General features: G+C 46.2%; 1 protein-coding gene across 1 annotated transcript in view; it reads right to left on the bottom strand.

Annotated features, from left to right (window-relative positions):
• Nucleotides 1-14341, bottom strand: part of LOC138645706 (integrin alpha-X-like) — a 78021-nt gene extending 63680 nt beyond the window's left edge. Inside the window, exon 1 of the mRNA XM_069735184.1 lies at nt 14166-14341. Coding sequence (XP_069591285.1) covers nt 14166-14256 — 91 coding nt within the window. The 5' untranslated portion in view covers nt 14257-14341. The remainder of the gene's footprint in view (nt 1-14165) is intronic.
• Nucleotides 14342-15143: the final 802 nt, after the last annotated feature.

Raw genomic sequence — 15143 nt, 5'->3', positions numbered from 1 at the left:
TGCATCCCATCTTGCCCAGGGGAGGAATAGGGGACCAGACAGGCCCCATGACCCGGGAAGAGGGGACTTATTTAAACCGGTAACAGAGCCAAAAGCGCGCGAAGCAGCAGTCAGTTTCCCACCGTCAGTGAGAGTGCAGGAGGATAATCAGAGTGCTCCGCCCTCTGAGCATCAGCGCCGCAATGTACTGCAGCCGACATCCTCTGGACACTCGAGTGGGGCGGTGAGAGTTGAAAGCGCAGCGTGCCCGGCAAAAAGCAAGACCGCTCTCGCGCAGGGAAACATGGGACGGCTGCTGGACATTGAGTTGCGGTCCCTTTTGTCGGCCAGAGCGCAGCAGTCCACAATTGACACTGGGATTTCGGCAGCTCTCTTTGCTTCAGCTGCACAGGCTTATGGACTAGGGGCTCAGTGGGTAAAACCGGTGACAGCCCACTGCCGCCAGAAGTTGGACTGTTTTTTGTGGGACCCCATCTGCGGACACTACTCCAGCCATTGTCAATACTACAACCCCCAACAGATCATCTGCGGCTGAGGAACCTAAGGACACAATAAGTTTGATAATTGGACTGTTGTGACTTTGCAATTTCTCTTTTCAACTTAGCTGTTTATCTTCCTGCGAGGAGTTCCCCTATTGCTTAAATTAAACTGTTATACTGTTAACCCTTGCTCTGCCTCCCTTGCGTTACTGCATCCCGCAACATGTTTACACCTGTACAGACTGGAAAAGGTCCTAGTCACACAGCTAAATACACATCCTTGAACCTGGCTCTCTAAAAAGCTTTTGAGGGGTTTCTCGTACCTCCTGAAGAACCAGAGGGGAGGCCGCAACACAAATCCAAATAAGAAAGAGGAAAGTGCAGGGAGATATGAGAAACCAGGGTGAGAAACCAAACCATGTTCACAAAGCATAGACAGGGATAAATAAGGAGAACCACAAGACAAAAAGAATAAATGAAAACTCCTAGAACCCCAAGTGTGGAGAAGAAGGGAAAGGTGTTGGGGAGGAAAACTCAGATTTGCAGTCAACAAGTGAGGTTAGTGAAGGCTGAATATATAAAGCCCATTCCAAAATGTGATAGGACACAGCCAAAAGGGAAAATGGAAAACACCTGGAGAGAAGACAACCAAGGAAGGAAAACCAAGACAAAAGATATCATCATGCTTTGGACAGAGATGGAAGAAAGGGAAACCAACCACGCAACAAAAGGTCAACGGATCAAATCTCGAAACCAGGCCATGACAGTAAGAAGTGCTGGGAGTGGGCTGGACTGGGAATGGGAACAAGAATGGAAGCAGAGGTGATAGGTCACGGGGCAGGACTGAAGAAGAGTACACTTGTTAGGGAAGCCATACTGGAAATGGGGCTGGACAGTGCAGGTAGAAAGGACTGGAATGGGACTGTGAGCAGTAATTGAAGTAAGATTGACTGGACATGGGATAAATGTTGGAAATAAAACGTACTCTGCAGGAGAGAAGGACTCAAAGTGGGATGGACTGGGAATCAGAGAAGAAATGGAAATAGGCTGGACTAGGCAGGGAAGAAGGATTAAAGTAGGATGGACTGGGCAAGGGAGAAGGACCTTACACACCCCACTGACCCCAACTCCTCATGTGCAAACCATGGACCCTAAAACTTCATACTCATACAACTTGCCCTAACTCCTCATACACTCACCACTTACTCTAACTCATCATACAGTCACCACTGATACTAACTCATCATACACTCACCACTGATACTAACTCATCATACACTCACCACTGACACTAACTCCTCATACACTCACCACTGATATTAACTCCTCATACACTCACCACTGATATTAACTCCTCATACACACACCACTGATACTAACTACTCATACACTCACCACTGACACTAACTCATCATACACTCACCACTGACACTAGCTCCTCATACACTCACGACTGACACTAACTCCTCATACACTCACCACTTACTCTAACTCATCATACAGTCACCACTGACACTAACTCCTCATACACACACCACTGATACTAACTCATCATACACTCACCACTGACACTAACTCCTCATACACTCACCACTGATATTAACTCCTCATACACTCACCACTGATATTAACTCCTCATACACACACCACTGATACTAACTACTCATACACTCACCACTGACACTAACTCATCATACACTCACCACTGACACTAGCTCCTCATACACTCACCACTGATATTAACTCCTCATACACTCACCACTGATATTAACTCCTCATACACACACCACTGATACTAACTACTCATACACTCACCACTGATACTAACTCATCATACACTCACCACTGACACTAACTCCTCATACACTCACCACTGATATCAACTCCTCATACACTCACCACTGATATTAACTCCTCATACACACACCACTGATACTAACTACTCATACACTCACCACTGACACTAACTCATCATACACTCACCACTGACACTAGCTCCTCATACACTCACCACTGATATTAACTCCTCATACACTCACCACTGACACTAACTCCTCATACACTCACCACTTACTCTAACTCATCATACACTCACCACTGACACTAACTCCTCATACACTCACCACTGATATTAACTCCTCATACACTCACCACTAACATTAACTCCTAATACACTCACCACTTACTCTAACTCATCATACACTCACCACTTACTCTAACTCATCATACACTCACCACTGACACTAACTCCTCATACATACACCACTGATACTAACTCCTCATACACTCACCACTGACCCTAACTCATCATACACACATCACTAACACTAACTCTTCATACACTCACCACTGATATTAACTCCTCATACACTCACCACTGACACTAGCTCCTCATACACTCACCACTGACACTAACTCCTCATACACTCACCACTTACTCTAACTCATCATACACTCACCACTGACACTAACTCCTCATACACTCACCACTGATATTAACTCATCATACACTCACCACTGACACTAGCTCCTCATACACTCACCACTGACACTAGCTCCTCATACACTCACCACTTACTCTAACTCATCATACACTCACCACTGACGCTAACTCCTCATACACTCACCACTGATATTAACTCATCATACACTCACCACTGACACTAACTCCTCATACACTCACCACTTACTCTAACTCATCATACACTCACCACTGACACTAACTCCTCATACACTCACCACTGATATTAACTCATCATACACTCACCACTGACACTAACTCCTCATACACTCACCACTGACACTAGCTCCTCATACACTCACCACTTACTCTAACTCATCATACACTCACCACTGACACTAACTCCTCATACAGTACCACCTCTATGCTGATGACACTCAGATCTACCTCTCTGGCCCAGACGTCACCGCTCTGCTGTCCAGAATCCCAGAGTGCCTATCAGCCATATCCTCCTTCTTCTCCTCTCGCTTCCTCAAACTCAATGTGGACAAATCTGAACTCATCATCTTTCCTCCATCCCACATATCTTCCTTACCTGACCTATCTATCGCAGTCAATGACATCATGCTTTCCCCCGTACCCGAAGTCCGCTGCCTTGGAGTAACCTTCGACTCTGCCCTGTCCTTCAAACCACACATCCAAGCTCTTTCCACCTCCTGTCGCCTCCAGCTCAAAAATATCTCCAGGATCCGTCCTTTCCTCAACCCCCAATCTACTAAAATGCTTGTGCACGCCCTCATCATCTCCCGCCTTGACTACTGCAACATCCTTTTCTGTGGCCTCCCTGCTAACACCCTTGCACCTCTCCAGTCCATCCTTAACTCTGCTGCCCGACTAATCGATCTCTCTCCTCGCTACTCCTCCACTTACCCCCTCTGCAAATCTCTTCACTGGCTCCCATTCCCTCAGCGTATCCAGTTCAAATTGCTAATACTGACCTACAAAGCCATCCACAACCTGTCTCCTCCATATATCTCTGAACTAATCTCTCGATATCTTCCCTCACGTGACCTCCGGTCCTCCCAAGACCTCCTTCTCTCCTCCACACTTAGTCGCTCCTCATCCAATCGCCTCCAAGACTTCTCCCGAATATCCCCCATCCTCTGGAACTCTCTGCCCCAACACGTCCGACTATCAAACACAGTCGGATCCTTCAGACGGAACCTGAAAACTCATCTCTTCAGGAAAGCCTACAGTCTGCACTGACCCCGCTGCCTTCTCACCACCACCGGAGCTACCGCCTCACCAACACCGGAGCTACCGCCTCACCAACACCGGAGCTACCGCCTCACAAACACCGGAGCTACCGCCTCACCAACACCGGAGCTCCTGCAACCCTCAACCTACTGTCTCCTTCCCCATAATCCTGTAGAATGTAAGCCCGCAAGGGCAGGGTCCTCGCCCCTCTGTATCAGTCCGTCATTGTTAGTTTGTTTACTGTATGTGATATTTGTAACTTGTATGTAACCCCTTCTCATGTACAGACCATGGAATCAATGGTGCTATATAAATAAATAATAATAATAATAATACACACACCACTGATACTAACTACTCATAAACTCACCACTGATATTAGCTCCTCATACACTCACCACTTACTCTAACTCATCATACACTCACCACTGACACTAGCTCCTCATACACTCACCACTGACACTAACTCCTCATACACACACCACTGATACTAACTCCTCATACACTCACCACTGATACTAACTCATCATACACTCACCACTGACACTAGCTCCTCATACACTCATCACTGATATTAACTCCTCATACACTCACCACTGACACTAGCTCCTCATACACTCACCACTTACTCTAACTCATCATACACTCACCACTGACAGTAACTCATCATACACTCACCACTGACACTAACTCCTCATACACTCACCACTGATATTAACTCCTCATACACTCACCACTGACACTAGCTCCTCATACACTCACCACTTACTCTAACTCATCATACACTCACCACTGACACTAACTCCTCATACACTCACCACTGATATTAACTCCTCATACACTCACCACTGACACTAACTCCTCATACACTCACCACTGACACTAAATCCTCATACACTCACCACTTACTCTAACTCATCATACACTCACCACTGACACTAACTCCTCATACACTCACCACTGATACTAACTCCTCATACACTCACCACTAACACTAAATCCTCATACACTCACCACTTACTCTAACTCTTCATACACTCACCACTGACACTAACTCCTCATACAGTACCACCTCTATGCTGATGACACTCAGATCTACCTCTCTGGCCCAGACGTCACCGCTCTGCTGTCCAGAATCCCAGAGTGCCTATCAGCCATATTCTCCTTCTTCTCCTCTCGCTTCCTCAAACTCAATGTGGACAAATCTGAACTCATCATCTTTCCTCCATCCCACATATCTTCCTTACCTGACCTATCTATCGCAGTCAATGACATCATGCTTTCCTCTGTACCCGAAGTCCGCTGCCTCGGAGTAACCTTCGACTCTGCCCTGTCCTTCAAACCACACATCCAAGCTCTTTCCACCTCCTGTCGCCTCCAGCTCAAAAATATCTCCAGGATCCGTCCTTTCCTCAACTCTCAATCTACTAAAATGCTTGTGCACGCCCTCATCATTTCCCGCCTTGACTACTGCAACATCCTTTTCTGTGGCCTCCCTGCTAACACCCTCGCACCTCTCCAGTCCATCCTTAACTCTGCTGCCCAACTAATCCATCTCTCTCCTCGCTACTCCTCCACTTCCCCCCTCTGCAAATCTCTTCACTGGCTCCCATTCCCTCAGCGTATCCAGTTCAAATTACTAATACTGACCTACAAAGCCATCCACAACCTGTCTCCTCCATATATCTCCGAACTAATCTCTCGATATCTTCCCTCACGTGATCTCCGGTCCTCCCAAGACCTCCTTCTCTCCTCCACACTTATTCGCTCCTCATCCAATCACCTCCAAGACTTCTCCCGAATATCCCCCATCCTCTGGAACTCTCTGCCCCAACACGTCCGACTATCAACCACAGTCGGATCCTTCAGACGGAACCTGAAAACTCATCTCTTCAGGAAAGCCTACAGCCTGCACTGACACCACTGCTGCCTCATCACTATCGAAGCTACCGCCTCACCAACACCGGAGCTACCGCCTCACCAACACCGGAGCTACCGCCTCACCAACACCGGAGCTACCGCCTCACCAACACCGGAGCTACCGCCTCACCAGCACCGGAGCTACCGCCTCACCAACACCGGAGCTACCGCCTCACCAACACCGGAGCTACCGCCTCACCAACACCGGAGCTACCGCCTCACCAACACCGGAGCTACCGCCTCACCAACACCGGAGCTCCTGCAACCCTCAACCTACTGTCTCCTTCCCCATAATCCTGTAGAATGTAAGCCCGCAAGGGCAGGGTCCTCGCCCCTCTGTATCAGTCCGTCATTGTTAGTTTGTTTACTGTATGTGATATTTGTAACTTGTATGTAACCCCTTCTTATGTACAGCACCATGGAATCAATGGTGCTATATAAATAAATAATAATAATAATACACACACCACTGATACTAACTCCTCATACACTCACCACTGATATTAACTCCTCATACACTCACCACTTACTCTAACTCCTCATACACTCACCACTGATACTAACTCCTCATACACTCACCACTGACACTAACTACTCATACACTCACCACTGATATTAGCTCCTCATACACTCACCACTGACACTAGCTCCTCATACACTCACCACTGACACTAACTCATCATACAGTCACCACTGACACTAACTCCTCATACACTCACCACTGACACTAGCTCGTCATACACTCACCACTGATACTAACTACTCATACACTCACCACTGATATTAGCTCCTCATACACTCACCACTGACACTAACTCCTCATACACTCACCACTGACACTAACTCCTCATACACTCACCACTGACACTAGCTCGACATACACTCACCACTGATACTAACTACTCATACACTCACCATTGATATTAGCTCCTCATACACTCACCACTGACACTAACTCCTCATACACTCACCACTGACACTAGCTCCTCATACACTCACCACTAACTCTAACTCATCATACACTCACCACTGACACTAACTCCTCATACACTCACCACTGACACCAACTACTCATACACTCACCACTGATATTAGCTCCTCATACACTCACCACTGACACTAACTCATCATACACTCACCACTGACACTAACTCCTCATACACTCACCACTGATACTAATTCCTCATACACTCACCACTTACTCTAACTCATCATACACTCACCACTGACACTAGCTCGTCATACACTCACCACTGATACTAACTACTCATACACTCACCACTGACACTAACTCCTCATACACTCACCACTGACACAAACTCCTCATACACTCACCACTGACACTAACTCCTCATACACTCACCACTGACACTAACTCCTCATACACTCACCACTGACACTAGCTCGTCATACACTCACCACTGATACTAACTATTCATACACTCACCACTGACACTAACTCCTCATACACTCACCACTGACACTAGCTCGTCATACACTCACCACTGACACAAACTCCTCATACACTCACCACTGACACTAACTCCTCATACACTCACCACTGACACTAGCTCCTCATACACACACCACTAATATTAACTCCTCATACACTCACCACTGACCCTAACTCATCATACACACACCACTAACACTAACTCCCCATACACTCACCACTGACACTAACTCCTCATACACTCACCACTGATACTAACTACTCATACACTCATACACTGACACTAACTACTCATACACTCACCACTGACACTAGCTCCTCATACACTCACCACTGACACTAGCTCCTCATACACTCACCACTGACACTAACTCATCATACACTCACCACTGACACTAACCTCATACACTCACCACTGACACTAACCTCATACACTCACCACTGACACTAGCTCCTCATACACTCACCACTGACTCTAGCTCCTCATACACTCAACACTGACCCTAACTCCTCATACACTCACCACTGATACTAACTCCTCATACACTCACCACTGACACTAACCTCATACACTCACCACTAATATTAACTCCTCGTACACTCACCACTGACACTAGCTCCTCATACACTCACCACTGACACTAACTCCTCATACACTCACCACTGACACTAACCTCATACACTCACCACTAATATTAACTCCTCATACACTCACCACTGACCCTAACTCATCATACACACACCACTAACACTAACTCCTCATACACTCACCACTGACACTAACTCATCATACACACACCACTTATTCTAACTCATCATACACTCACCACTGACACTAACTCTTCATACACTCACCACTGACCCTAACCTCATACACTCACCACTGATACTAACTCCTCATACACTCACCACTGACACTAACTACTCATACACTCACCACTGACACTACCTTCTCATACACTCACCACTGATACTAACTCCTCATACACACACCACTGACACTAACTACTCATACACTCACCACTGACACTAACTCCTCATACACTCACCACTGACACTAACTACTCATATACTCACCACTGACACTAACTCCTCATACACTCACCACTGACACTAGCTCCTCATACACTCACCATTGACACTAACTCCTCATACACTCACCACTGACACTAGCTCCTCATACACTCACCACTGACACTAGCTCCTCATACACTCACCACTGACACTAACTCCTCATACACTCACCACTGACACTAACTCCTCATACACTCACCACTGACACTAACTCCTCATACACTCACCACTGACACTAACTCCTCATACACTCACCACTGATACTAGCTCCTCACACTCACCACTGACACTAACTCCTCATACACTCACCACTAATACTAACTCCTCACACACTCACCACTGATACTAGCTCCTCACACTCACCACTGACACTACCTTCTCATACACTCACCACTGATACTAACTCCTCATACACACACCACTGACACTAACTCCTCATACACTCACCACTGATACTAACTCCTCATACACTCACCACTAATACTAACTCTTCACACACTCACCACTGATACTAGCTCCTCACACTCACCACTGACACTACCTTCTCATACACTCACCACTGATACTAACTCCTCATACACTCACCACTGACACTAGCTCTTCATACACTCACCACTGATACTAACTCCTCATACACTCACCACTGATACTAACTCCTCATACACTCACCACTGATACTAACTCCTCATACACTCACCACTGATACTAACTCCTTACACATACCACTAACATTAACTCCTCATACACTCACCGCTGACACTAACTCCTCATACACACACCCTGACACTAAATCCTTACACATACCACTGACAGTAACTACTCATACACTCACCATTGACACTAACTCCTCATACACACCATTAACACTAGGTCCTTAGACACAGACCTCTGACCCATCTTCTCATACACACACCTTATCACTAACTCCTTACACATACCACTGACCCTAGATCCTATTACATTCATCACTAACACTATCTCCTCGTACATACCACTGACACTAGGTCCCTATACGCACATCTCCTACCCCATCTTCTTATACACATGCCACTGACACTAACTCCTCATACACTCACCACTAACACTAGTTCCTCATACACTCACCACTGACACTAACTCCTCATACACTCACCACTGACACTAACTCCTCATACACTCACCACTGACACTAGCTCCTCATACACTCACCACTGACACTAGCTCCTCATACACTCACCACTGACACTAGCTCCTCATACACTCACCACTGACACTAACTCCTCATACACTCACCACTGACACTAACTCCTCATACACTCACCACTGACACTAGCTCCTCATACACTCACCACTGACACTAGCTCTTCATATACTCACCACTGACACTAACTCCTCATACACTCACCACTGACACTAACTCCTCATACACTCACCACTGACACTAGCTCCTCATACACTCACCACTGACACTAGCTCCTCATACACTCACCACTGACACTAGCTCATCATACACACATCACTGGCACTAACTACTCATACACTCACCACTGACACTAGCTCGTCATACACTCACCACTGATACTAAATTCTCATACACTCACCACTGACACTAGCTCCTCATACACTCAACACTAACACTAGCTCCTCATACACTCACCACTGACACTAACTCCTCATACACTCACCACTGACACTAACTCCTCATACACTCACCACTGACACTAGCTCCTCATACACTCACCACTGACACTAGCTCCTCATACACTCACCACTGACACTAGCTCCTCATACACTCACCACTGACACTAACTCCTCATACACTCACCACTGACACTAGCTCCTCATACACTCACCACTGATACTAACTCCTCATACACTCACCACTGATACTAACTCCTCATACACTCACCACTGATACTAACTCCTTACATATATCACTAACATTAACTCCTCATACACTCACCACTGACACTAACTCCTCATACACACACCCTGACACTAAATCCTTACACATACCACTGACAGTAACTACTCATACACTCACCACTGACACTAACTCCTCATACACACCAATAACACTAGGTCCTTAGACACACACCTCTGATCCCATCTTCTCATACACACACCTTATCACTAACTCCTTACACATACCACTGACCCTAGCTCCTCATACATTCATCACTGACACTATCTCCTCGTACATACCACTAACACTAGGTCCCTATACGCACATCTCTGACCCCATCTTCTCATACACATACCACTGACACTAACTCCTCATACACTCACCACTAACACTAGTTCCTCATACACTCACCACTGACACTAACTCCTCATACACTCACCACTGACACTAACTCCTCATACACTCACCACTAACACTAGTTTCTCATACACTCACCACTGACACTAACTCCTCATACACTCACCACTGACACTAGCTCCTCATACACTCACCACTGACACTAGCTCATCATACACACATCACTGGCACTAACTACTCATACACTCACCACTGACACTAGCTCGTCATACACTCACCACTGATACTAAATTCTCATACACTCACCACTGACACTAGCTCCTCATACACTCACCACTGACACTAAATTCTCATACACTCACCACTAACACTAGCTCCTCATACACTCACCACTGACACTAACTCCTCATACACTCACCACTGACACTAACTCCTCATACACTCACCACTGACACTAGCTCCTCATACACTCACCACTGACACTAGCTCCTCATACACTCACCACTGACACTAGCTCCTCATACACTCACCACTGACACTAACTCCTCATACACTCACCACTGACACTAGCTCCTCATACACTCACCACTGACACTAACTCCTCATACACTCACCACTGACACTAGCTCCTCATACACTCACCACTGACACTAGCTCATCATACACACATCACTGGCACTAACTACTCATACACTCACCACTGACACTAGCTCGTCATACACTCACCACTGATACTAAATTCTCATACACTCACCACTGACACTAGCTCCTCATACACTCACCACTAACACTAGCTCCTCATACACTCACCACTTACACTAGCTCCTCATACACTCACCAGTGACACTAACTCCTCATACACTCACCACTGACACTAACTCTTCGTACACTCACCACTGACACTAACTCCTCATACACTCACCACTGACACTAACTCTTCGTACACACCACTAACACTAGGTCCCTATACACTCACCCTGACACTAACTCCTCATACACTCACCACTGACACTAACTCCTTATACAATCACCACTGACACTAACTTCTCATACACTCACCACTGACACTAGCTCCTCATACACTCACCACTGACACTAACTCGTTGTACACACACCACTAACACTAGGTCCCTATACACTCACCCTGACACTAACTCCTCATACACTCACCACTGACACTAACTCCTTATACACTTACCACTGACACTAACTCCTTATACAATCACCACTGACACTAACTTCTCATACACTCACCACTGACACTAACTCCTTATACACTCACCACTGACACTAACTTCTCATACACTCACCACTGACACTAACTCCTTATGCACTCACCATTGACACTAACTTCTCATACACTCACCACTGACACTAGCTCCTCATACACTCACCACTGACACTAACCTCTCATACACTCACCACTGACACTAACTCCTTATACACTCACCACTGACACTAACTTCTCATACACTCACCACTGACACTAACTCCTTATACACTCACCACTGACACTAACTTCTCATACACTCACCTCTGACACTAACTCCTCATACACTCACCACTGACACTAGCTCCTCATACACTCACCAATGACACTATCTCCTCATACACTCACCACTGACACTAACTTCTCATACACTCACCACTGACACTAACTCCTCATACACTCACCACTGACACTAGCTCCTCATACACTCACCAATGACACTAACTCCTTATACACTCACCACTGACACTAACTTCTCATACACTCACCACTGACACTAGCTCCTCATACACTCACCACTGACACTAACTCCTTGTACACACACCCTGACACTAGCTCCTCATACACTCACCACTGACACTAACTTCTCATACACTCACCACTGACACTAGCTCCTCATACACTCACCACTGACACTAGCTCCTCATACACTCACCACTGACACTAACTTCTCATACACTCACCACTGACACTAACTTCTCATACACTCACCACTGACACTAGCTCCTCATACACTCACCACTGACACTAACTTCTCATACACTCACCACTGACACTAGCTCCTCATACACTCACCACTGACACTAACTTCTCATACACTCACCACTGACACAAACTACTCATACACTCATCACTGACACTAACTCCTTGTACACACACCCTGACACTAACTGCTTACACATACCACTGACAGTAACTCCTCATACATCATTCATCACTGACACTAACTCCTCATACACTCACCACTGACACTAGCTCCTCATACACTCACCAATGACACTATCTCCTCATACACTCACCACTGACACTAACTTCTCATACACTCACCACTGACACTAACTTCTCATACACTCACCACTGACACTAGCTCCTCATACACTCACCACTGACACTAACTCCTTGTACACACACCCTGACACTAGCTCCTCATACACTCACCACTGACACTAACTTCTCATACACTCACCACTGACACTAGCTCCTCATACACTCACCACTGACACTAGCTCCTCATACACTCACCACTGACACTAACTTCTCATACACTCACCACTGACACTAACTTCTCATACACTCACCACTGACACTAGCTCCTCATACACTCACCACTGACACTAACTTCTCATACACTCACCACTGACACTAGCTCCTCATACACTCACCACTGACACTAACTTCTCATACACTCACCACTGACACAAACTACTCATACACTCATCACTGACACTAACTCCTTATACACACACCCTGACACTAACTGCTTACACATACCACTGACAGTAACTCCTCATACATCATTCATCACTGACACTAACTCCTCATACACTCACCACTGACACTAGCTCCTCATACACTCACCAATGACACTATCTCCTCATACACTCACCACTGACACTAACTTCTCATACACTCACCACTGACACTAACTTCTCATACACTCACCACTGACACAAACTACTCATACACTCACCACTGACACTAACTCCTTGTACACACACCCTGACACTAACTGCTTACACATACCACTGACAGTAACTCCTCATACATCATTCATCACTGACACTAACTCCTCATTCACACCACTGTAATGAAGAATGAGTGAATATGTTCAGTCCAACATTTGATCAGCTTCCGCACAACATTATGGTATATTTTCCATTTTGCTTGGTTTTCATCTGTTTTGCACAGACCATAGGACAATCTGTGCAGTCTTTGCAGTCTCTGTCCAGTCCCAAATTCACCAACCTGCAGCCACATTGATGACTGTAATATAATTCCCCATCACTCACCCAGACCCAGAAGAATCCACCGTAACGGAGCCGCCATGTCAGTGTTTGCTGTGTTCCGTCCAGTGCTGACAGTGTCCCAATAATTCTGCATGATCTCATACAGATCTCCACACCCTCCTAGACTGAAAGCTACGGCCAGGACGGAAACTTCCTCACATAGAGTCAACAGTCAAGATAAGAAGCAGAAGTGAAAAATATAAGAAATACTCAAGAATTGCGGGTCCTGGGGTCAGGGAGGTGTTTTTTTTTTTTTACAGAAGTGTGAAAGCCACTGCTGAGACGTCCTTCATCATTTCTATCACCGCCTTATAAATCCTCTGTGCTGCTCTGCTGAGTTTTGGGTGTCCTCTCTTCAGTTGAGTGAGGCTGGAGACGGCACTTGTCTGCAGTTTTATTTACTATAATTTGTCAGTTATTGGCCTTGTTGTGGCTTTATTGTCGTCTCATTGTCACATTGTCCTCAAGTACTCTGTGGAGAAAGAGGAACATCATGTAGAGCTTTTCTCTGTCCTAGAGACTCGGACATGTGTATACAAAGCCCCGAGAGGGCGATGCTTTACCTCCTCAGGACCATAAGTAGTGTCCACATCACAAGGTATACCACATCTCATCAGAACACACGGAACTGGTATTAGGAGGAGAATTATGATCGTGAAGCTCAGCATTCTCACCACATGATTCCAAAGATCACTTGTACATGTAGTGTTAGACAGTCCCCAGAGAGATCACGTCATCCCCAGAGAGGTCACGTCATCCATAAAGAGACCACGTCATCCCCAGAGAGGTCACGTCATCCCCAAAGAAACCACGTCATCCCCAGAGAGGTCACATCATCCCTAAAGAGACAACGTCATCCCCAGAGAGGTCACGTCATCTCTAAAGAGAACACGTCATCCCCAGAGAGGTCACGTCATCCCTAAAGAGACCACGTAATCCCCAGAGAGATCACATCATCAGTAAAGAGACCACGTCATCCCC

This window comes from Ranitomeya imitator, chromosome 7 (genome assembly GCF_032444005.1).
Source record: "Ranitomeya imitator isolate aRanImi1 chromosome 7, aRanImi1.pri, whole genome shotgun sequence".
NCBI lineage: Eukaryota > Metazoa > Chordata > Amphibia > Anura > Dendrobatidae > Ranitomeya > Ranitomeya imitator.
This window is presented reverse-complemented; position numbering and strand designations above follow the sequence as displayed.